This window comes from Acromyrmex echinatior, chromosome 6 (assembly GCF_024713525.1).
Source record: "Acromyrmex echinatior isolate Ae372 chromosome 6, ASM2471352v2, whole genome shotgun sequence".
Lineage (NCBI taxonomy): Eukaryota > Metazoa > Arthropoda > Insecta > Hymenoptera > Formicidae > Acromyrmex > Acromyrmex echinatior.
The window spans coordinates 12,497,208-12,524,338 of record NC_141857.1 but is presented as its reverse complement, the minus strand read 5'-3'; the positions used below and the strand labels follow the sequence as shown (position 1 = coordinate 12,524,338).

At 34.9% G+C, this 27,131-nt stretch overlaps 2 protein-coding genes across 2 annotated transcripts in view; one reads left to right on the top strand and one right to left on the bottom strand.

The window, feature by feature from the left end:
- Window positions 1-17,623, bottom strand: part of msn (serine/threonine-protein kinase msn) — a 65,297-nt gene extending 47,674 nt beyond the window's left edge. Inside the window, exons 1-3 of the mRNA XM_087406805.1 lie at window positions 17,518-17,623; window positions 12,004-12,020; window positions 1,445-1,501 (exon numbers count right to left, since the gene is read on the bottom strand). Of these exons, the coding sequence (XP_087262931.1) occupies window positions 1,445-1,501; window positions 12,004-12,020; window positions 17,518-17,623 (180 nt within the window). The remainder of the gene's footprint in view (window positions 1-1,444; window positions 1,502-12,003; window positions 12,021-17,517) is intronic.
- An 824-nt stretch (window positions 17,624-18,447) lies between these two features.
- On the top strand, window positions 18,448-21,324 carry LOC147909474 (uncharacterized). Its single transcript, XM_087407451.1, has one exon. It carries the CDS (start codon window positions 18,690-18,692, stop codon window positions 19,326-19,328), a length of 639 nt encoding a protein of 212 aa, XP_087263577.1. The 5' UTR covers window positions 18,448-18,689; the 3' UTR covers window positions 19,329-21,324.
- The last annotated feature ends 5,807 nt before the right edge of the window (window positions 21,325-27,131 follow it).

Sequence of the window (27,131 nt, the reverse complement as noted above, 5' to 3'; positions counted from 1 at the left end):
TTGTCCTACGCAAGTTTCAATCACAGATCTTGTAGGATTTTAAAAGATACATAATTCTAAATGAGTTCTAGATGAATTCTGATGATAAACGTCATTTTCAATTTTTAATGATTCTTCCCCCCAAAAATCACTTTTAGGAACCAAGATAAGACGCTGATCAATTTTCAATAGTTCTGTGAGTTCTATAGTAATTCTCGTGTAGTTCTGAACATATCCTAGATATTTTAATATAAATTCTATACTCAAACAATTACTGCATACGCAGTAATCGTGCAAAAATAAACTTTATAAATACAATGATGATTAAGGCAAACAGATTAGACTAAAAATAAAATTCTTTTGTCTAAAAAAGCAGTCTGATATATTAAATAGATAAGTAGAATCGAAACTTTACTCGCATTAAGCGATACGCACGCGTTATGAGATACGTTATGAGAGAAAAGAAAAGAAGGCACTAGCAAGAAAAGGAATGAAGAGAAAGGAGAAAAGGATATGGAAAAATAGAATGAAAGAGAGAGAAATGTGTGCAATCTCATAATCGTAACGCTGAATTCTCATCTTGCTTTAATCGATTTACGTGATAAGAAACGCTTAAAAGTGCAGTGTAATGATAATATTAATGCTATATCCTTACTTTAGATATAAATAGAAAAACAAGTGTGAAGAAAATCTGTTTGATAGGAATATTCTATTAGATAAGTATCATCACGAGATAATTCATATCTGTGTAACTGTAAAATCATTTCTTGATAAGCTATAATAAATGTAACGATGATGATATAAAAGAAAAGCGCACACGTGCTAATAATTTATTCCAAGTAGTCATCTTCCTATAATACAAAATATAAAATTCATTGTTGTCAGGATTAGAATCCAATAACCAGAAAGCATATAGTCAAATAATTGAAAATCAAATTAAACTTTCGTAATCATCCAACAAATTGGAAAGAGCATATTCGTATAAAAAAACCATACATTTCTTTCGTGATATTATCTACTCATTCTAGATTCTGGAAACCGTCAAGTATTAAATTGTATCGCTCGCAGATTCGTAGAAACAATCTTTGTCTTTCGCTGACGTTGATGATACGTAAAGAATACAGAATAGTTTCGTATGTTGCATTTACGTCTCTTTGGCTGATAAAAACTTATCTATTTGTGGACAGACATTTTTTCATATTTTAAAAGAAGTTGTCTTTTTCCAATGGCTGCAGACATCGCCGTACTCAAAGCCGACTCTATCAATACAAATATGATACATCATATCTCATTATCTCACGAAACTTTTCGCGTTTCCAAGATGATCGCGACTATGATTCGTGCCACGGTAGTGAAGTGAAACCAACATCCTCGTATCGTTGAACTTTCCAAGCAAAAGGTAATTAAACCACAACATCATCGCTGCGAATGATCATTCGCTGCGAATCATCGATCGAATACTTGCCTCCGTGACATCCATGACCTTGATGGCCGCCAACTGACCGGTTTTGGTGTGTCGACCCTATGAAACAGAAAAACGCGTTGTTATTATATCGTCCCGTTAAACGCATAAACATCGAGATAATGATGGAATAGCGTCATCACCGCACATGTACCAAAATTTATCTCCTAACATTATCTCCGACTTTAAACTTATCGTTTTATAATACGTCTCTCGCATAAATCAAGTTCCCACCGTCTACTCTCTCATCATTTATCCTTTTCATGTAAAACAACTATCCAACTTTCACTGTGATGTGGCTAGATATATAAACTATTATTATAATTATTAAAAGAAAATGACTCGAAAGCACAGATTTAACGTCAATGAAACAAAATACTACATATCTTGTTTCCCTCTGTTAAAAAAAATTTCATTTTTTTTCTAATCACCGAGAAATATATAAATAGACCAAAGGCGATGTATGCCACGGAAAAAGTGTCTCCGTGCGCTTTAGATGATGTCTTTTTTCAAATACTGTGTACGTAAATGTGGGTGACTTGAGACAGCATATATTTTTGTTAAATTTAATCGTCCTTGATTGAATTTAACAAAAATACATGCTGTCCTGAGTTATCTACACTTGTTTCACAAGTCATTCACATTTACAGTACATTGTTATGCAGACATTGTTTATGGATATGTGCCATTATTTCTTTTAAATGCAATCGGCTACAGTTTCTCTTTCTCTTTCGCTTCTAGATGAAAAGAAGATCCGGCTGTCTCTCTTCACCTCTGGAATCTCCATCTACGTATAGACGTAACTTGACTCGTATGGAAGAATTTAAGGAGATGCTGAAGTTGTCTTACCGATCAAATGCGCCTTACACATATACGGTTTACGATACAAACAAATGATTTATGAAACATATTGATACCACTATCAGGAATTGCGGGGAATTGAGATTATTAGATTTCAATAAAGGCTGAACCGATCAAGTTTTAAATGTGCTCAATCGATTGCATCCGCTCGGAATATATAATAAAAGTGTTTCTTCTCTACATGCCATATGAGGAGATATTGCGACGTAAAAAGCTCGAATGTGTCGAAACTTATTTCCTGATTTTTAAGATACGTCATTTTTGCCATGTTCATGTTCATCGGCCAGTTGAAAAATATTCGTTTTCGATAATAAATTTTTTCGATAATAGATAGCTTTTAACTTTATATCATCTATTTACTAACCAGCGTTGCACATGACCATACATGATAGTTCAGGAAAATTAGACAAAAATGGAGCAAATCTGTAGAAAAAATAGTAGTTAGAATTTTTGCATGCACCTTTATTTCGTCGTTCTAAACAATGCACAGTGGGCCAGGAGAAAACTGGCCGAAAGTGACCAAAAGTAATTGGCAGCGATTCAGAAAGGTTATTATTGTTATCTAAAGGAATAAATGTACATTTATGCAAAATTTCAGAATAATGCGATTATTAATTTTGTGTCTACATATGTTCTAATTTAGAAAGTTGACTACAATTGCCAATTGATGGTTTTGACGCAAATAGCATCCCTTGTGTAATATATATTTATTCTCTAATGTTTTGAATGTTATTTTATAATTAAAATCATGAAATATGATTTCTAAATCGTAATTCGCATAAGGAAGGTTCAATTTGTTTTTAATAGTACGATTTAAAGCATGCTCTTTTGCAGTATTGTGACATTAAATTATTGTATGTATCAATCAAAAATTTTCCGAAGTTTCATTGCGGAATCCGATTTTATAAATACTATTGTACTTCTATGTTGATTGACTTTCATATGTGCTGCCACTAGCTGTCCATTTTGATCCCAGAAATAATAATGGGCCAGGAAACCAGAAAAAGTGATCAAAAGTACTAAAAGTGCTCCAATTGTTGTTAAATTGAGTACTCAGAGGTTTTTGAGGTCGCTAATTTCGAATCTGAACTTAAAATTTAGAAATTCACAATGGCGGTACTTACTTAAAACGTTTTTATACATCTATATATATTGAATATCAAACAAATTAGTTTAAAAAGTAAAATTATTTTTTTTTAAATGATGTAAATTATTATTGTATAATAAATAATTTGTATAATAAACGCATAATAAAGTGAATAATAAATACACACACACGCACACGCACACGCACACACACGCACACGCACACGTACACGCACACACACACATATATACATAATGCATAATGCATTTACTCGTCTCCGTGGTGTTAGGTAAGTGCAAATGTTTGACAAAATTATAATAAAAATATTTTCTTTTTAATATACGAAATGTGTTTCATTTCTCTCTAATAAGTGACCTCGAAAACTGCCTTATACCGATTTCTGCCAAAATCTTTTGACATTCGAATCCGCTTTTTGAATTCGCCATTTTTTTTCAATAATTTTGATATCAGATTTATAATCAACGACTCTAAAATCACAATATCTTTCGTCAAGGTTTGACATTTTTTTTTAACATTCTATTCCATTCTGGATCCGCCATTTATAATATCTAAAATCTAAATTTTGAGTTTAGATTCAAAATCAGCGACCATAAAAGCCCCTAAGTATCAAATTTGACAGCAATTGGAGCATTTTTAGCATTCTCGTCCGCCATTTTGAATTTCTAAATTTTTTAGTTCGGATTCGAAATCAGTGATCCCACAAATCTTTAGACACCGAGTTTTATGTCAATCCATCAACATTTTGAATTTTGGCCAAGATATCGGGTCGTCTGGCCCACTGTGCAATGTCAAAAAAGTCCCCATTGATGTAAATACTTAAAATTTTATAGAGAATCAAATGTAAAAAAAAAAGATGTTCGCGAAATTGATCTCGAAATTAGTTCTACTACAAAAAGTTATTACAACATTTATAGACGAGGAAATTCTTTACAAAAAAAGTCCTACGAGATTTTTTTTCCTAGGAGCAACCATTTCCGTGTACTACGGCTTCGAAGTTTGAAGAGTCATGCTCTCAAAAACGTAATGCACTTCTTTCCACACTACTTCAGAGGTAGAGTACTAAGCGCGTTTTTTTTTTAATGTGGTTCGCCTGTAGACTTAATCCACAATATTTTTTTGAAAAAAAAAAATAAAATTAATTAGTTTCTTCTGTTTCCTCTTCTTCAAAATCAAGTGCTAACTCAATCGCTGTTGCTTCTGAATTAACTTCTTCGATTTCCATAGCTTTTACTAAGAAATCAACAGGATCTATTTCTTCATAATTGTTTACATAGCTATCTTGTATTGTATCTGTTGTATCGAGTGCTGCATTAAGACAAGACTGGTCATGATAATTACAACACACTACTGATCAATGCAAGCCATTTTCCTGCAGCCACAGTTTGCTCCACAGCCTTTGGAGCAATTGCAAAAAATCGAATTTAACAAAAATGTCTGGAGTAGATAGGAAAGTTTGAATTGGTTCCAAAATATTTGTTATCATTATCCATCTCCAGTCTTCAGGATTGAGCTCATAGCCTAGCCATTTTTGCACTTGATAGTACCTGATATAAGTGTTTCCGAGCAACACTAGATATTGGCGGAAGAGTGATACATTGAGAGAAAAATGTTTGGTATTTGTAATTATATATTACTATAATTATGATTATTATTGCTATAATAACGTAATAATAACAATAACTATGTATATAGTTCTAGCAACAAATGTGTGCAGTTGGCAATTTAAAATGACTATAATTATAATTATTATAACCATAAAAATAGTTGGAATTACCATAAAATTGATTCAAGTGATTATAATTTTAGTTATATTTTGGGACAATCATAAAAAATATAATTGTTCCTAAAACATTTTAAGCAAGGATTACATCGATGATGTGGGCGGCGAGGCACGGCCTCGTTCTGCTTAACAGAAGCCGTGCCAACACCTTCTTGGGAGCCTGGGGGAGTCCATCGTCGACTTGACGTGGGCGACTCCCGCGGCGGCCCCTGAGATCAAGGGATGGCACGTGAACACCGGCTCCCTGGGCGAACTGTCCTATCACAGTTTATATCCGCATGGAGCTGGTGTCTACCCCCGCGTAGACGCCACCGAGAGAAGGAGGAATGTCGATGGACCCTGCGAAAGTTGGACTCCGGCGCTTTCGAGATGAGCCTTCTCTCCTCTACTTGGCCGGAGCGCAACGCGGCCAACACGATGGAGGAGGAGGCCGAGTGGTTCGAGAGCGTTATGTTGCGCGCGTGCGATGCATCGATGCCCCGCTGCCGCCTAATGACGAGGAGGGCAATCTATTGGTGGTCTGCTACGCAGACGACACGCTGGTGGTGGCCGGGGGTACGACCTGGGAGAGAGCTGTGTGCATGGCGAACGTCGCAATGGCGTGCGTGGTCGGCTCCATAAGGGAGCTGGGTCCCCGCAAAAACGGAAGCGATCTTCTTCCATAACGGGAGGAGCGGGGTGCCCCCTCAGGCGCACATCGTGGTGGATGAGATTCGCGTCCCGATGGGGCCCACCATCAAGTATCTGGGCCTCACCCTGGATGGTCACTGGGACTTTGTCGAGCATTTCGACAGATTAGCTCCGCGAGCGGCCGAGCGGATGCCCTGCTCGGCCTCATGCCCAATCTTCGCGATCCGAATGCGTCGGTCAGGCAGGCGTATATGCACGCCGTCCTGTCCGGGGCATATTATGGGGCCCCGATATGGAGCGGGGAGGCCCTGGCCAATCGACGTATCCAAGGCAGATTGCACAGTGTGCAACGACGACTGGCCTTAAGAATCTGTAGGGCCTACAGGACGGTGTCGTACGCGGCCGCCGTGATCCTCGCGGGGATCCCCCCTGCCGAATATGTGGCTGACGCCCTGGCGAAGACCTAAGGCCATCCGGCTACGTGGGGGATCATAACCGTTGACCGACTGAGCGGGAAGGCCTGTCGGCGGGTCTTTCGGGAGTGGCGTGCCACTCTCGAGAACAACCCGCCGACAACGGACCGTGAAGGCCATCCTCCCCTGCTTAGAGGAATGGGTTGATAGGGGATGGGGCGAACTCTCATACTACATGACGCAGGTGCTCACCGGACACGGCTGTTTCGGGGAGTACCAGCATCGAATAGGAAAGGAGCCGACCGCACGCTGCTTCCATTGCGACGGGGACCGGGACATCGCGCAACATACGCTAGAGGCTTGCCCGGCCTGGGCAAGCGAGCGCGGTGTCCTGATCCGTGAAATAGGGGGCGATCTCTCCCTGCCGATCGTCGTTAGAGCGATAGTCGGCGGGGAGAGCGCCTGGACGGCATTCTCCTCCTTCTGCGAACGGGTCATGTCGCAGAAGGAGGCCGAGAGAGAGAGGGAGCGGGTGACCGTGGCCCTCCTCCGCCGCCGGGTCGCGGCGACGACGATGTTGATGGTGGAGGGGAGGAAAGTAGGCGGCGGGGAGGGAGGTAGGCGGCGGGGGGGGCGTGGGGGACCACGCGGGCGCCGGCCACAGCCGGGTCGCTCGTGCCCCAGGCCCCCTCCCGCGCGCCCGCGCGCCCGCGCCGCCGGGATCGTTCCACGAGGCGAAAACAGCGGCAACCTTCCTCCTCGATACCGGAGGTAACGGAAGACGAAGATGAAGATGACGAGGATGCGGGAGGACGGGGTCGATGGCCCTTCCTCCTTCATCATTACCGACGGCCCCGCGTCTCGGACGGGGAACCGTGAAGCGGCGGCGAACGAACGTCGAGGACGCATCGCCGCCGAATCTGGTATAATCCTCCGCGCGCGGGATTGGAGTTCCGTCCCTGTCGATCCATCTGTCCACGACTGCGGGGTCGAGGCGGGGCCTCTGGCGATGCACCGCGCCGCGAAAACGTGTTTCGTGGCGCGATAGACTAGTATGAAGGCGCCAAACTCTCGTTTGGCGCTCCTTGCGGGGTCGGAATCCCCAACCCCCGCCCCCCAACAACAACCAGGGAGGACGAACGCGGGGGTGGTGTCCCCCCCAGCACCCGATTCGGGCAGTCAACGCCACGTGCCGCTCAGGGCCACCTCTCCGACGACCCCCGGGCGGGATTGTTTCGGCAACAGCCGACCGGTCAGAGAGATCCCCAGAGGTGTACTTCCCAGAAGTATGTTGCACGCGTTCCTGGGTAGCCTCTCAGCTATGGCCCGTTCAGGACACCCGGAGGGGTTTTAGTGGGTGCAAGTCCCCGAGGCCCGGGGTATGCGTCAGGCATTTCCCCTCCGTAAAGAGAGAGGGGGGGGGAGAGAGAGAGAGAGAGAGGTTATATCGATGAGAGTTTTTGAGACATTGTTTAAAACGACGAAATAAAGGTTCATACAAAAATTTAATTAGCTGATTTTTCCGCAGAAAAATTCTAATTTCTCTGGACTATGACAGTTGTGATGCGCGGCGCAAATTATTTAAAATGAAATATCGAGATCGTCATCGAGACATTAAGGGTATTCGCCATCGAGGAACTCGAGTATTTAAATGTTTGCTATCGAGGAATTATTGTAAAATACGTCATTATTGTCATTATTATCGACCAGAGAAAAATTGCAGCATCTTATCCTACTAATCACGTGAAATCCCCCGAATGATCAGACTCTCTATATCCATATTCGTATCATCCCCTGATTGGTTTTCTGATCTTTGTGTTGAAGATCACAGTGCCAGAACGTTATATGTATCAAGCGTACAGTCTCTGTGGAGAGCAGAGACTCGCTTGTTTTTACTTTTTCAATAATAGTATTACAATAGAGTTATTTACTCTCAGAATCAGTTATGAGACCTACAATTTAACGCCGAATTCAAACAGCGCTGATAACGTCTCTTAATCACTAGATGGAGTCGGTTTCTCTTTCGGTTTCTTAAATGCGAAAAATTGCATATATGGGCGCAGATGGAATCGAACTATAGCAGGCCGAATCTATAAATCACGAGTTAACCGCACCAAATGACAAATCACTCGACGCTCGACGCGATTATCTGTCTAATATCTAAGAAAACCATAGTATAACTACATTGAGCATTCGAAATTCGAGGAATAGGGGTAAAACTCAGGTAGAAAAGGACGCACACATTATGGTCCAGGTGCGTTCTCTCTCGTGCATGCGCGAAACAAAAAAGAACGTACAATAAGTACATCCTTTTCTATTTGAGCTTTACCACCACACCTTGAAGTCTAGAGATACTATATCTAGAGATATTATTGATGCATTTGAGGAGACGCTATTAGCGCTATTTCTGTCATTCTATCTTCATTGTTTATCAGATGTAAAACAATCCATACAGCACAAAAGATTGAAGCAATATTGCTGCAATGTTTCAATATTACAGATTACAATGTAACATTGCAGAGATATTATAGAAATGTAAATTAACAATATGCCTGCAAGATGTTAATATGTCTGTAATATTCCAAAACATTACAAAACTGTAATTCTTTAATTGTTATTATAATAATATAAAAATATAATTTTTTATACAATAATATTTATGTAGTACAGTCTTTTAGTTTAACAATCGTTTTTATGATATAATAACTAATATAATGCATTTTTATATTTCAAATAAAAAATTAATTAATTATTTGACGGCTATTTCATTAGCTAAATTTTATATTTATTTTAAATATAAAATAAAAAAATTGTATAATATTGAGTTTGGATACAATCGCATTATTATCGGATAAGACAATAAGCAATTAAACTGCTGAAGACGATCTATCGAAATATTAATTGTGATATATTTATGCCTAATGTGCATGCAGGAATAAACCAGCGCTCAAACTTTATTGATAAATTCCATACCGTCATTTTTTAAGCGATTTCAATTGACTCGGAGTGGGTTCAAATTGGAAAGAATCACTGCGATTAACTTAATTCATGATTAACTTATCAAGCGACTATATTATTATGTTAACCCTCAGTACACACAACTCTGGCAGTCCCTATCTACTCACATCCGGGTATATGTAACCCCACGTTTTCTTTTGATTGTATCTCAGATGTAGTGCATCGATTTCAACTAATTTTTTTTTAATCTATCGTTTGAAGACTAAAAAAAAAGAATTTTTGAATTAGAAAGTCTAAAATGTAGCACAAAAGATATTTTGTAATAAGTAAAAAGTAATCGAAAAAAAACTTGAAAATAAGTTTTTTTCAAAACTTCATCTTTTTATCAAAAATAAGTGAAAAAAGATTTTATTAGTGATGAATCAACAGCTAATGAGTTGAAATTTAAGAAACTATAAGTGTTTTTGCGATTTGTTCTAAAAATCATATTTTTTTGCAAAGAAAATGAGTGATTTTTCAATTTTACAACTATTAATCATAAACCGAAAATCTTTAAATTTTGATAGAAATAAATAAGAAAAAGTGATCCTATCTTTCTTCTATAAATATTACAATTTACTATTATATTTAATATTAATAATTATAATAATTATTAATAAAAATGACTTATCAAAGAATGGCGATTTTAAAGGGAAAGTTATTATTTAAAAAAAAAGCCTATATAGAAAAAGATTGTAATTTTGCAACAATAATAAAATATTATAGCATCATGAATATGCATACTTGTTTCTAGAACATTTATACAAAAAAAATCAATAATTTAATGATATCAAATTTTAACCGCATATATTCCCGAATATTAATAATATCCAACTGTCCGGTCGGATAATAAAAAAGTGCCAGATACTGGATACCGGATATTTTCCAGATATCCGGTGCATCCCTATTCTTTACTACATTGGATACTGTATCGTGACGCATGTGTTGTGAAAACCATTAACGAAGAAGAAATCTTTACCCTATTAAGAACACAATAAAATTGATTTAAATCATTTTTTTATGACATGCACATGATTAAAATCATAAATAATCCAATTAATCATTTTTACTTACATTTCAACTTTGTAATAAATCCAGATTTCGTTGTATCCACAAGGGCTTAGAGTAACCTCAACGCACTTTACACCGTACAATTACGTAGCTAATGGCGCATTAGAAGGTCGCCAAGCAAAGGAATTGTAGAGGTAATACATAAATTTTTTTCTACTACTATTCGAATGCCTGGACTATGAAAATTGGATGGAGTTATGCCCTTGTGTGTACTGAAGGTTAATGTGGATAATATTAGGTGTAGTAAAAAGAAATCCATTATTTTTCCAATAGATGGCTTTAGTAATCTATATCTCGTCTACGCGTGATACAGATTACTAAAGCCATCTATTGGAAAAATAATGGATTTCTGTTTACTACACCTAATATTTATGGTTTGCTCAAGGTACATACATGCTTTATCCTTGCGAATGAATTTATCCCTCAGAATTAATACTACATTTACTGAAATATTTTATAATTTTAACATAAAAAATTGTTTTTAGCACATATCACTAGAAATGCGATTTGTAGAAAAATTGAAGTTAGTGAGATATTATATATACAAAAATAATTTTCATTTTAGAGTCTTCGTAAAAAAAGTTATCCAAATACATTATATTGCAATATTGCTGAAACGTTTCGTATTATTATAAAAAATTATATAATATTATAAAAAGCGGACAGCTTAACATTGTTGAAATCTTGCAGCAACGATTCAGCAATGTTTTACAATCACCATGCAATATTGCAATGTTTCAGTGAAATCATTCTGCAATGTTTCTGCAATTTTTCTGTGCTGTATGGGAGGAATAGAATGACACAAATAGCGCTAATAGCGTCTCCCCGAACGCATTTTATGTTTATGCAGCAGACCAGCGTTACACGTCACGGCTGTAACGCGCGCAATGCAAATTATTCAAAGTGATATATCGAAATCGTCGTCGAGGAACTAAGTGTCTATGTTCGCCGTCGAGGAACTGAATGTTTGCTATTGAAGAATTTGATGTTTAGGTTATAAGATACATTATTGTCATTATCGTTAGTCAGAGAAAAATATATAGTTGCAGCGTCTCATACCAATCACGTGGAATCATCCGAATGATCAGACTCTCTATATGGAGAATCTATGCAGTACTTTCTGCGCAGTACTTTATGTAAAGCATTGACAAGTGCATGAAACGACATTTTTGATAAGGTTGAAACTCGAAATTAAATCGAATTTCTCGAAATTAAAATAAAGAGAATGCTTATTCCTCCTGGCACTACTGGCATCACACAACCACTTGATGTGTTCTTTTTCCGACTAAAGTATTTGTACATTTTGTTTTCGATTCTCTTGAAATTAGCGAAATCAAAATATGGCAACGCAACAATTACTGCAAGCTTTTTCTCATTTTCAATTCTAAGCACCACGATTCCAAGACATGATCAAATATGCCTTCTATAAATCTGGTTATATGTCAGAGCGACCTGGATCTATCACGGCAGTAGATTTTCACTTTGATAGCTTGGAAAATTGTTCATTTCAAGATTGCTCCTTTATGTCTGACTTTCAAGTGCTCATTGCTGCAAATACTTCTGTTCCTTTATGTCTGACTTCAAATGCTCATTACTGAAAATACTTCTGTTTTCGACATTGCATTATCGATGAATTACACATCAATTGTAATTAACCGACCATTTATGTCTGGAAAATTCTTATGAAGAAAAGATTTGTAACCAGTGTTCTGGAAACATCTCATTGTCAACGTCAACTGTAAAGATATGTTGTGCCGTGTTTCACGGCATCGAGTTCGGAATCCAGCACTTCAGGAGTTGCGCAAAAACTAACACTCATTTATGTATTTTTTAAAAAACAATTAAAATAAAGTTCTTTATTCAAATCACAGACACAAGTCTTTATATTTTACAATATCTCTTTCATTATTTCCCGCGAGTGCACTTGTTTATCGAACGGGCAGAGACACGACGTTAACGAGAATTACTAATGATCCGCGCCCGCATCTTGGCTTCGCGTAACATCTCGTTCTTCTGCCACTCCGGACCAATCGAATGACGACACGTCAGGTCCGAGGATAATCCGGCTGACGCACTGTCAAGGGATCAATTGCCGCGCGCGTTCTTGAGAAATCAAACGTGGTTAACAGGACTGTTATGGTTAATTAAAAATGAGAACGAATGGCCTAAAGAAGTCACGCGAGCAAGCGAGTTACCAGAGTTAAAGAAAAATACCTGCTTGACGATCACGACTTACAATCTCGGTCTACTCGAGAGATTTTTCTCTTATTCCAAACTCAGAATACGTATTGACTTCGTTTCCGGCTTACCAACAAACCGGATCGTTAAATGCAGAGGAGATCAGGCTGAAATACGCGTACTAAAGATACTGCAAACCTCCCGATTTACTGACGTGATTAAGGGGCTTGAAAACAAGAACCCTGTGATCAAGGGTAGATTAAGACATCCACACTGATCATAAAAGAGAATTTCATTGAACGGTTGTTGACGAGTTATTCGGTAGCGATCATTAACCTATTTGTATAGAATTCAATTTTGAGGCTAATCCTGCATTTATTCCTGATGTTTTTTGCGAAAGTCCAGATTAATGTTCGGCAAATTTGATAAATTCAAAAAATTAGTTTCAAGAGATATGGACTTGCTCTTATCCCCAGCACACTCGGATTTTATGAGGTCTCATATGAATCTATAATGAGGGCTTTCTTTGAGTCAAGAGATACTTGATAATTTTAACAATTTAATCTGGAAACACAGTAGTGTCTCGGCACTAAGTCAAACACAGCGACACTACCGTGCCTCCTTTACGCGAGCCGAGTTGTGAGGGATCGAGATTATTAGATCTCAATAAGGGCTAAACCAATCAAGTTTTAAATATGCCAATCGATTGCATCCGCTCGGAATATATAATAAAAGTGTTTTTATTTTTCCTCTACGTGCCCTACGAACGGAGATATTGCGACACAAAGTTCGGATCTATAACTTTTCAGATCATCAGATTCAGATACGTTGTTATTATTACGTTAAATAACTCTCAGAATATACGGTTGCATCGTCACACTAGAGGACTGATCTGATGCCTGCACGTTCGAGTTATGACATTTAGAGACTCGCGGCGGTGTGCGCGGTGCGGGGCGCTTGTCACAATATCTCGATCGCCTCAAATTTTGATTGATAAAATTACACGCTGATAATTGCTAACTAAACTAAGAAATGATAATGAAAGAGAGATTTATTCGACCTCAATCTCCATCTGTTTATAACTTAATATTTAACAAAAGGAGATCAAATAGAATTAAATTATACACTTTATTAACTAAGGTAGAAAATAATAATAATAAAGCATTTATTCGACATCGATCTCCATTTGTTTATAACTAAATATTTAACAAAAAGAAATCAGATGACAATGAAATTATACGCTAGTATTTGTTAACTAAGTTAGGAAATAATAATGGAAAAGTAATTTATCTCTATTTGTTTATAAATATTTAACATAAGGATTGAAGGGAAATGAAATTATACATTAGTGTTTGTTAACTAATTGTAAATTAGGAAATGATAAAGCAATCTCTATCTCCATTTGTTTATAACTTATTTAACAAAAGGAGATTAGATGGAAACGTATTGTACGCTGGTAATTGTTAACTGTTTATTATAGCTAGAAAATGATAATGAAAAAGTGATTTATCATCGATCTCTATTTGTTTATAAATTAATAAAAAGAAGATCAAATGGAAAAGAAATTATATACTGTATTCGTTAACTAACAAGGGAACCTCGCGAGGTGTCAAATTTCTGATTTTAATGAAACTTTGTGTACTTGTAGCTCACATCAAGAGATGAATTTAGAAAATATCAGTTGCGGCCAAAAAAAAACCGGTTTGAAGAGATGAAATCGTCCCTTATATGTTAAACGGAATTCAGTTTTTTCCGTTGTATCTCGAAAAATATTAGAGATATCAAAAAATGTTTTATACAAAAATTTTACAACAAATTAGCTGGATTCATTTGCGTCAATAATTTTTTAAAAAACAATTACTTTTCATAATTTTCCAAAAAAATTTTTTAAATAAATATAAAAAAATATCATTGACGTAAATAAATAGAGGCAATTTTATTGTAAAACTTTTTGTATAAAATATTTTCTTGTATCTCGAATTATTTTCAAGATATGAAGGAAAAAGAATTCCGCTTAACATATAAAGGACAATTTCATCCCTTCAAACTGTTTTTTTTTGGCCGCAACTGATATTTTCTAAATTCATCTCTTTATGTAAACTACAAAGTTTCATTAAAATCAAAATTTGACACCTCGCGAGGTTCTCTCGTAAACTAAGAAATGATAATACAAGTGCGACTTATTCGTCCTTGATTTCTATTTGTTTATAACTCAATCTTGTTTTATATAAAATAATGAATATAACAAATAATAATATTTAAAATCCGATGGAAATAAAACTATACATAAAATTTAGGTGTACAACTTTGCTTCCGCCGTTTTCCTATAGATGACTTTAGCAGTAAGTGGTGGTCGAAATAGATCATAGACGTCATACAATAAACTTGGGCATCTGTCAACATAACCCCATAGAAACATTAGTCGATTTGTGTCTGCATCATAAAGTTATTCTCGATTGAAAATGTCAGTTTACGAGCCAAATTCTCGTCATTTGCGGGAGATTTTAATTTTCTGCTTCAATATGAAGAAATCTGCGGCTGAAGCTCATCGAATGCTCTCAAATACTTATGGTGAGGCCGCTATTAGTGAAAGAACGTGTCGTGAGTGGTTTCAACGCTTCAAGAACGATTTTGATGTCGAAGACCGGCATAGCGGTGGAAGAGAGAAGGTTTTCGAAGATGCAGAATTGGAGGCATTACTTGACTCAAGACTCGTGTCAAAATCAAGAAGAATTAGCGATCATTGGGAGTGACTTAACAAGCCATTTCAAAACACCTCAAAGTCATGGGAATGATTCAGAAGCAAGGAAATTGGATGCCATACGAGTTGAAGCCGAGAGATGTTGAGGCGTTTGTTTGCTTGTGAACAGCTGCTTGAAAGGCAAAGACGGAAGGGATTTCTGCATCGCATTGTGACTGGGGACGAAAAATGGGTTCATTACGATAACCCCAAGCGCAGAAAATCATGGAGAGTTCCCGGCCATGCTTCCACGTCGACGGCCAAACCGAATATTCACTCCAAGGTTATGCTCTGTATTTAGTGGGACCAGCTCGGCGTAGTGTATTATGAGCTGTTAAATCCGACTGAAACAATCACAGGCGATCGGTATCGAACGCAATTGATGCGTTTGAGCCGAGCATTGAAAGACAAACGATCGCAATACAATGAGAGACACAATAAAGTGATTTTGCAGCATGACAATGCTCAACTCCATGTTGCGAAAGTGATCAAGACATACTTGGAAACGTTGAAATGGGAAGTCCTACCCCACCCGCCGTATTCTCCAGACGTTGCTCCCTCTGACTATCACTTGTTCCTATCAATAGCAACGGCCTGGCTGACCAACACTTCCGGTCTTATGAAGAAATAAAAAATTGGATCGATTCGTGGATCGCCTCAAAAGATGAGTTTTTTTTCGACGCGGGATTCGTACGCTGGCCGAAAGATGAGAGAAAATAGTGGCCAGCGATGAACAAAATTTTGAATCATAAATGTATAATCAGTTTTTTATAATAAAGCTTCGAATTTCGAAAAAAAAAACGGCGGAAGCAAAGTTGTACACCTAATACTTCTTAGATTATATATAAGAGAGTAATCTCTCCAAATTTCAAATGAATCAGATGAAAAATGTAAAAGTTACGTACAACCCCGGCTTTAAAAACGTCGTTTTGAGAAAAACTCGTTTAAAGTTACTGACGGTGGCTTCCAATACCCAATACAGACGCTACCTATATTTCTCTATCTACATTTTTATATCGCCCTATAATACAGGTGGTGCTATCTATATTCACCTACTGACAGCTAATTTTTGTTGATAATTAATGTCTATACAGAATTTAGTGGCTCGAAGCAGTTTGAAACCGTTTGGCGCGGCGCGGTGACGCGCTTCACTAAATTGGTTTTTATGACATTAGATCATCGAAATTTTTGATTAAAATCATTAAAATTAACTATTAGAATTATATTTTTGAAATCATAAACTATCGATTTAATAAAAAAAAAATTCGATTTTTTCAAATCTCCAAGGTGGCATAATTCCTTAATAAAAGATCGAACGGAAATGAAATTATACACTGATATTTATTAACTAAGCTAGAAAATGGTAATGACAAAGAGATTTATTTGATCTCCATTTGTTTATAATTTAATATTTAATAAAAAGAGATCGAATGAAAATGAAATTATACACTTTATTAACTAGACTAGCAAAAGATAATGAAAAAATGGTTTATTCGTCATCGATCTCTATTTGGTCTAACAAATAATAAAATACATAACGAAAGAAGATCGAACGAAAACGAAATTATACACTATATTTGTTAATTAAGCTAGAAGATAATAACAAGCTATCTATTGACATGGCAATCTATTGAATTGCGTTATTTTGTCCATTCAAGTGTTATCACAAAAAATTAAAGAATGGACAAGATAACGCAATTTTGTCATAACGTTTTAAATAATGTTTTGAAAGAGAATTAAATAACTACTACTTTGATTGGAAGGGAAAATGCCTTTGAATAGCATGAAAAATTTCACATAAGATCATTTGGATCAAAATAATCTCCTTCAATAAGAATACAAAGACATATAGGTTTCATTGTACAAAAGTTTAGTACTTTCTCTTAGCTGCACTATCGCCCACTAGTAAAACACTCAGATAGTGTACCATGTTTCCATAATAATAAGCGAACTCATTCGGTGTACCGTGTTTTCATGGCTATACAGTGTAGTGCAAATTTTATGCACGACAGTGATGCCGGATTTCGATTCGATGCATCTAGAATCGATTTTTTTTTCGCACTTAAAAATCAATTCTGAGAAGTTTCATTGTCGATTCAGTTTTTTTCAACTTAAACCAATATATTCTGAGTACACTCGTCAGCAAAAAGATTGTTTTCGATGACACTTTTTTTCAATGAATTTCAGAATGCAGCCTTGCTTGTAGAATAGTTGAACGTAAATGATTAGATTCGTAAGTAAGAACTAATCGTTGATGGCAAGCTGCATTTCGAAATCTGTCGAAGAAAGTGTTCCAACCATTCTGTCCATAGCTCCTACTCATTTCAATGCACTCCTTAAAGGTTGGAGTAGGAACTATAGGTAGGAGCATATTGGAACATGCGACGCGAAATCTGAGCCACATTCCGACATACATTGCTGTACTGAAAATTTGTTGTAGTATACGTGACATGCACTATAGATTTTCAGTATCTGTAGTGCATAACAAAACACAACCCAGGTATATTTCCTGTCGTCTTGCATTTTATTGGATCTGATACAAAACAAAAGCTGTGCAGCCATACCTGCGTAAATCCACATTTTCTCACAAAGTGCCTTTACTAATTATACGTTATGTGGTAAAGCTTGAGAAATCTCAGCGTCCTCACTCCTCAGCGAAAACGTTCAAAATACTTTAAAACTACAAAAGCAAGCGTTTCAGGATTAGTATCAGAATTAAAAATATAAAGTTAATTTCTATACGGTCTGTTGCGTAGTGTAAAATGTATTAACAATAAGATAGGAAACAAGACCGTTTATGTTAAATAATATTACTTTAAATCCGAAGCGCCACTACGATCTAAGTATTAAGATGTTGAACTAATATATATATTTTTCAAACGAATGAATTAATTTCAGAAATGATAATTACGTGTCGATATGGTTGTCGACATTAACGCAATTGATCTGAAATGTTAATAATCCCCCCAAAATTCTCCAAATTAATCTTAAAAAACTGTAATAAACTTATTGCGAAAAAATGTATTAACCTCCATATATATATATATATATATATATATATATATATATATATATATATATACTTGTATATATATGATATATATTTAGAGTATATATTACAATGGGTGATAAATTATGTAATATCTTATATGTCATAGCAAGAGAAAAAAGCAATTACAAATCTACAGATAGTTGAAAATCCATACATAGATGGCGTGACTAAAAAAGCCGTTCCCATCAACGCCGTTAGGGTGAAGCCGTCTGGGTGAAGTTGTATTATTTTATTGAATTTAACTACGTACGAGGGCAAGTTAATAAGTTCTTAGAAAATCTGTCAGAGGGCACTCGCAGTGTCATGTTACTTTTTGACAAGTAACATCTTTCAGCCGATTACTATCAAATTTTGAGCGGAATTCATCGTGTGATCATTTCTGTAGACGATTAAAGCGAACCTTTCTATTTTTTGCAAAATGGAAAAAAACGAGTTTCATGCAGTGATCAAACATCTACATACGAAAGATTTAACGCCGAAAGAAATCAAAGTCGAGTTGGATAATGTTCATAGCACATCTGCGTTTGCGACTGTATACAATTGGGTGAATGAATTTAAACATGATACATCCACACGTGATGCACCTCATTCGGGACGTCTAATTGAGGCTGTTACACCAGAAATCATCGATAAAGTTCACGATATTTTGACTGATCGACAAGTGAAAGTGCGCAAGCTTGTTGAGGCCACAGATATCACATGGCACAGTGATTTCAATTTTGCACGAGCAATTGAGTATGAAAAAACTATCGGCAAGAAATGGGTGCCGCGTTTGCTCACTGTGGACCATAAGCGCGACCGTGTGACGATTTCAAAACAATGTTTCAACGTAATCCAGATGAATTTCTGCGTCGATTCATTACTGTGGACGAAACATGGATTCATTATTTCACACCGAGACGAAAGAACAGTCAAAACAATGGACTTCGCGGTGAATCAGCTCCGTGAAGGTGAAGACCGTGAAGTCGGTCGAAAAAGTGATGGCCACAGTTTTTTGGGATGCACGCGGTATAATTCATATCGATTACCTTCCGTCGAAACAAACGATCAATGGTGATTATTACGCAGCCTCATTGGACCATTTCAACAACATTTTAAAGAAAAAATGTCCCCATTTGGCGAAGAAAGTGCTCTTCCATCACGATAATGTACGGGTTCACACGTGTCCGGCCAAATTCAATGAATTGCTTCCCTATCCAGCATATTCACCAGATTTAGTTCCCTGCGATTATTTCCAAACCTGAAGAAATAATTCGAAGAGATTTGCCACCAGAGAGCAGCTCGTCGAAACAGAGGCTTATTTTGAAGGGTTGGACAAATCATATTATTCGGAACGGCTTGAAAAAGTTGGAGAATCGTTGGATCAAGTGTATCGAGCTGAAAGGAGACTATGTTGAGAAATAAAAATGAATCGATCAAAAAAAATTTTATTATGTTTTTCTAAAATCTTATTGACTTGCCCTCGTAATATTGAAAAATTAGGTGAATAAACGTTAATTTCTGATTTATGAGGTTTTTCAGAGCCTAGCATGGTCAGAAAAGTTTTTAGCGACCTCGAAAATCCCCAGATACTCATATTTCCTGATTCAAAAAGAAAAAAATTTTTCAGAACTGTTGACGGCCGGCCTGATATCACATAGTGTCACTCCATGACCGACACATCACAATTGATCATTGGGCTGCACTTATATGAAAATATTTAACAAAAGTATAAGTACTTTTTCAGATAAAAAAAAACCCGGCCGCTTGGAAGTTAACAAATTCTCATGTAAAATTTTTGATTGTGGATACTACGAAAAGAATCAATTTATTTTGACTGTGTTCCGATATACACTGCCAGTACTAAAAATTCATAGTACACGTTATGTAACTATAAATTTTTAGTACTGTGACAATGTGTCAGAATTGTTCTTGTACTATAGACTGACCTTATATTCCAATCGACTTTTCATTATAGAGCATATTTTAAAGATATAAAATTCTGTAACAATGATTATTATTTTAGGTACAAAAAGTTTATGTAAATATGTTGAAAAAAGAAAAAGACATTCGATGTGAAAGAATATTTTACTAAAAAAAATATTTCATCCACGTGTAAAATTTGTCTCAATATCCTGAAACACTATAACAAATATAATCAATATAATTTATCCAATCGTATAAAAAGAAAGCATCCAGACATCTTAAAGGATCATCCTTCTATAAAATCCTATGTTGTTAAATCGCATCCTTCTGTAAAATCGCAATGTTGTTAAAATTAACCTCGATGAAGATAATTTTGATGATTCTTTGCCCTCCGCATCCAAAGATATTCCAAAGCCTTCAAATTTGTGTCGAAAGACCTGTATCATGCGCCAAAAAATATCTTCCTATTACTCATATCTTTAAAAAAAATTAGATTAGTCCTTATGCTAGTAATTTTTCCAATATTTTGTATACATTTTCGATCTTTAAAGGCCTTGGCATATAGAAAAACTTAAGACTTAAGCAGTAAGAAAATCAATTGGATTTACTATTGCTTACGTTGATCTTATAGTCTCTATCAAGGACCCGTTTTTTCAATTCGATTTCAGTTCTGATTCAATAAAATGTCAAATAAATGTTCCGATTTCAGTTTCGGTTATTTTTTACCAGTAAAGGAAACCGAAACCGTAAAAATTATGATTTTTTAACGGTTTTTTTTTTCAGTTCTACTTGCTTTATTCTTTAAATTTATTCTATTAAGAAGAGGGAAAGGGAGGGGGAGGAGAGAGAGAAAGCGTGTTCACTCGTTTAATTTAGAGAGCTTAGTCCAAGAAAGGTGCCAATTGATCACGTGATTCTGAACAAAAATTACCTAAACATTATTTTGAGCACATTTCTCTCGGTCCTTTCTTATTTTATTCTTACAGATAGATCTCACTTATTACATAAAGTCTACATATGTATTCTTGAATTTCATGATCTAGAATAATTCTTGGGTGTAATATTATAATTCTTTCCGAATGACCCTCCCTGCTCGCGATTGATCTGAAATTTTACGTATAAGTTGTTTTTGATGTAAGAAATAAAAACCCTAATCTCAATTTCGAGAAATAAAAAAAACATTTTACACAATACATATGATAATATTTATCGACTAAAATCAACGTACATTCTATATGGCTTCTATATGTGCATCCCTAAGCAGGGGGGTAGATGAAGTGGAAGTCGCTTCGCATGCAAATAGTCAGCAAAGCAGGAGGGGAATCACTTCGCGTGAAAAGTAAGAAATTATATCCATCCTATCCACCGTCCTATCCATCTTTCAGCACGACAGCATGCTTGCGTACTGACGAGCATGCTGAATAGTGATGCTTAGCCAGATTGCGCGGCAAATGATCATCAAAATGACCTTGTCATAATCATCATGATCATATTTGTAATCAGCACACCAATCAGCACATCAAAATATAGTAGTATATTAATCGACAATAAAATCGAAGGGTTCATCCTTTCGGAACTCCACCCTTATTGTATGTATGTTACTCATATATATTATATGATATTATTATGTGTATTATATGTTATATATGTTGTATATATCATATAGAATCAATTTTAATTGATGAGTACTATCGATAATTTATAAAATAAAAATTTTACTTAATTTTGTGCATTTTTAACATATGATTAAGACTTTTTTTCTTTTTTCTTTCCATTATATTCTATTTATAGACACATCACTAATTTTATTCTGTTCTTTACAAATCTAATTTTATTGTTTAATTTGTCTTTGTAATATTATCTGTTAACATTATAACAATTAAACTATAATGATTTTTGGATGTATCTTCTAAAATGCGAGTGCATGGTATTACAAGTAGCATCTATGACTTTCTTTGGAACACAACATTATAACATCGATATGATGAGTTGCCACCGAATCAGCTACATACTGGAATTACCATAAGTAAGGATGAAATCATACAGTACGGAAATCAGCATGCGAGACAGAGGAAGCGTGATTCGAACAGCCAATCAGCGCTCTTCCGCATTTTTCTATTCCATGTCTTTCCCACGATTGACTATTCGAATCACGCATCCTCTGTCCCGCATGTTGATTCCCGTACCATGTGATTTCACCCTAACTTCTTTCTTCATTTGCGTTTCGAAATTAATTTCATACATATTTTAATTTACTATATGTTAACAATATTGAAGATGACTTTACGGTAGGTCGAAACATCTTTGTTATATTTTGTTATTAATTTTTCTACTTTTGTTTTATTATTTTTATTTCGAATATTGTAATAAATTGTAAAATAATATTATATTGGCTCGTAACTCTTTTTTTATATGTACTGAATTTTAATCATTTGATCCGTTTTCTTATATTTTTAATTTAAAAAAATTTTTTTTCATTCCCCAAGTTGAGACTGTGTTTTTTATTTTTTACATTGAGTAGAATTTATGTGCAAAATTGCAGTCGAACCTCTATAAAAGTAACTTATCGGGACCAATCGACCTCCGTAATAATACAAATCCGCATGCGCTAGCATATATATATATATATACTCAATTACTATATGGGAGGTTAAAACATGACTTTTATGGAAGTTAAAAGAAACGGAGGTTAATTTTAGGTTCGACTATAATTGCAAGCAGGAGCATTCGCAACTATATCCTAATTCTTGCAACATGTTGATAAGGAAGAGTTAAATTAAAAAAAAAATACTAGTATTTAAAAAAAATTTACATTAATTATGTCTTATTATGTCTTATTAATTATGTCTCATTATGTCTTGTGATCCCGCCAGATTTCTTATATCATACGTTGGAGATATTTACATTTCGATTGCTAAGAGCTGGCGATGGTGATATTAAATTGAACATTGGTAATTTGGACGAAAAAACGGGCAGAACTTAGATTAAGAACAAGGATAAAGAATCAAAAAAAGAACCAAAAAAATCAAAAACTTTTATCAATTCAGTCGGTTTCGGTATTATAAATTTTACAAAATTTGGATACGGTTTCGGTTCACTAAAAGAGAGAGAGAGAGAGAGAGAGAGAGAGAGAGAGAGAAGAGAAAAAAAACAAAAAGAAACGGTTTTTGGTTCCGATTTCGATTCGGTCTGGGTTCCTGGTCTCTACTAATATTAGTCAATTCGTTTACTGCTTATTGCTTAAGTTAAAATACAATCAATACAAAAAATATGGTAAAATTACATAACATCGACGGTCTCACCGATTTCAATGACCTTAACATATATTATTAAAGTCATGATCCTGAGTGATCTCTCCAACAAGTTTTAACTATTCGCTCAATACTCAATACTTTATTATATTATTACAACATAAATTTTACAAATGAGTTTAATTTTTGTAATGATTTTCCACGCGAAGCGAGATCAAGGCCATTGAAGTGTAGCTCTCAGTTTCATTTTTACATAAAAATAAATTTTTATTGCTTAAGTAAAAATCAAAATAAGAGAATCCCATATATCATTTATATATATCATTTTATATATATCATTTTAATAAATCTTCAAAATCTTACTTTATTTTTAATCTTTCAGATGGTATAATCACTTCAAAATTAACAAATGCATACTTACATATACGGTGAAAGATAACTTACCTTTATCGACATCGGGAAATGAAGGATTCAAATATTTCAAAAACGGCTGTTTTGCTTTATAAAGTACTAGAATGTACTATAGTTACTAAACTTACTGATAATAAATATGATATTATAAGTGTTAAATTAAAAGCCAATTCTATAAATATTAAACATTTCGTTCTTACTACAGATGTATAGATGCACTTAACACCAAAAGTTTTTTCGGACTGACGCTACATTAATTCAAATCTTCAATTTCAATCAGTGACAACTGGAGTTCATGGTTTAGAAAAGAATCACAAATCTGAATATTTAAGTGATATATTAGATAAATTGTGTAATGATTAATAAATATGCATCTGTGAAGTTAGCTCCCATTAAAATTCCATAGTTCTGAATAGAGTTTCCTTTTGATGAGACGAAAAGTTTTATATAGTTTATAACAAGAGTTTCACTCAATAATCATTTTTAAATAATTTTTAAAAAATGGAGGGTTAACTTGTTATCGAAAATCGAAATCGAATCGAAGTTCTGAACAGCAGCTTAATAGTTCTCTTTTGTAAATATCTAGAATTCCTGTTAATAAAAAACAATTTTGACACATAACAAAATTAATAAAAAAAAAATTTTTTTTAATTTTTTATACAATAATTCTGTGACATATTAATTGTTATTCCTTCTATTTCGAAGAGTTCTCAGCAATTAAAACCAACACAGATGACAGACCCAAAAATAAAAGAGACACATAAAATGAAATTTAAAAAATTGATTGCAAAAGCATATATAACCATCCAATCGCTTTGTGACCTAATACTTTTTGACAGAACTCTAGATCTGTCCAGAATTCCAATCAGAACTACTGGAACTGTTAAAAAAATTTTCAGATATTGAAAATTTTCTAAATTCAATATCGAAAAATTTTTTTAAGAATTGCAGTTCTACTTATTCTCGATGAGTTCTATCAATAAATATTAAATCACAAAGCGATTGGATGGCTACATAAGGAGATACGTGCTTTTGCAACCAATTTTTCAAATCATTTTAAGGAGATCCTAAAGTCGTCTGTATTACTAAATCATATAGTTTTTGTATAAATAAATACTTTTTTCTCTTTCACAGATTTAAAAATCCTTTTCCAGAAGTAAAGTATACGCATTAATATGTTTGTGAGATGAAATTTATGCCGGGAACGATTAAAAATTTCGAAATTATATTTATATTTTTTTACCATTTCTTGGTGTAACATAATGTCTCAAGTCGTGAATATTTGTTTGATGAGAAAGTTTTGCAACCTATACTTAAAAATAGTAATCCACAGACACAGTCTGTTTGACGAACAAATAACGTCAAGTTCTTAAAATTAGACTTATTGTTAGACGCTTTATCATGACATTTGTTATACGAAAATTAACACGAATTGCGTGTATCATAGGTTGCGTGAGATATTAGTAGTATACAAAGATATGTCGATACGCTGAAAAAAACTGCGACCTCTGGCGATTTCGTCAGAGTTTTTTTAGTAAACAGGATGCGCTGAATACAAACTTCAAAAATTGTCTCTTAAGTAAAGTTCTTATGGAAGAACGGGATATAGAGAATAATTCTCAACGAATTATTTTTTAAAATCCTCCAAAAAAATATTTTTGACTATTTTCATAAATTCATAATACCAAACATTCAAGCAACTTTAAGAAGATCTAACATTGAAGTTTGGACTTTCACCTTTCTGAAAAAGTCGAAAACTGAAAGTGCGATTTCGTTAAAACTATATTCATTTAAAAATTCAAAATTAAAAATTAAAAGGCTAGTGAGCCAAGATAGATGTTATTGTTATTAACAATATTTAATGTTTACTAAAATAATAAATTAAATAAACATACATTTCATATTTATTTAAATTTACATTAATTTATTCCTATATGGCAGCCATATTGAATCATTTTTGATATCTGATTTCAGATTCGTAATTAGCAAAAAACATAAAAATGCAAAATTTCACAGGAATCCGTCAGATAGAAAAAAAATGTGTCCCTCAAAGAATTAAATTGCGATTCAACATATGTGGGACAGACGTAGACTACTTAAAGAACAGAATTGACTACTAATTAAAGAACAGAATTGACGAGCATAGAAATCAAATAACATTAGCAGAAGCGTCACATAACAATCAAACACACACTATCATAGAACACAGACTTGAATATGATTATGATTTCGATTAGACAATGTACATACATACAGTGAATGCAAAAAATATTCGCGCGTACAGGGATTTTTTTTATAGCATTTTCTCTTGGCTACACTATCGCCCACTAGTGCAACACTCAGACAGTATATCGTGTTTCCTTGGCTAATGATAGGCGAACTCATTCAGTGTAACGTATTTCTGTGGTTATATAGTGTAGTGCAAATTTTATGCACGAAGTGGGGTTTTGCTACACGATCTCAAAGAGACAGTGTAGAACTAGTGTGACATTAAAAATTTGAAAATAGAAGTCAACTAGCAGCAGAATTAAACACGATAGCATGAAATAGTATGTACCATGGTGTATGTACACTTGTGTAGTGCAGCACTGATGCAGCACTTACACGCAACTGGTGTCGTACGAAGTTACACTTAGTGTATCTCAAGAAAAAACGCTATTAAAAAACTTAAAATGTATTTTATTATTAAAAAAATTATTATTATAAACTTAAAATGTAATTTATTATTAAAAATAATTATTATTATAAAATTTAAAAATAAATTTTAAAATATAATTTATTATGCAGCAAAAAATCGAATTGATATCCAATCGATGTCGATCTGATGATTTCGACATCAATTCGACGTCTAATTAACAGCCATACCTCCCTCTCTCCCTCTTCCCTCTCCCCCCTCCCTCCCCCTCTCTATGAGTAATTTAACAATTTATTCATAAAGAACAAAATAGACTGTATGTTCCTCAAAATTATATACAGGATATATAAAAAATTTGAGAAGGGTCGAATGCAAAGCATTTTTGAGAAAATGTTTCAAACAAAAGTTGTAAGGTTTAAAAACATCTATTCACTAAACACATCTGTTTGACTTTGGATGACGTCACCAAGATCTGGTTAAGATCAAATCGATTTTTTTTTTAAACATCCTATTTTTGATAGCAAAATCTAATAGCTATCAAGTCACTGGAGGTTTTATTTCTTATTTTCATTTTTACTAAAAATGAATTTTTAGTTCAAAAATGAAAATAATCTTCAATGACCTTGAAATGTTTTCAAGGACATAATTCTAAATAATA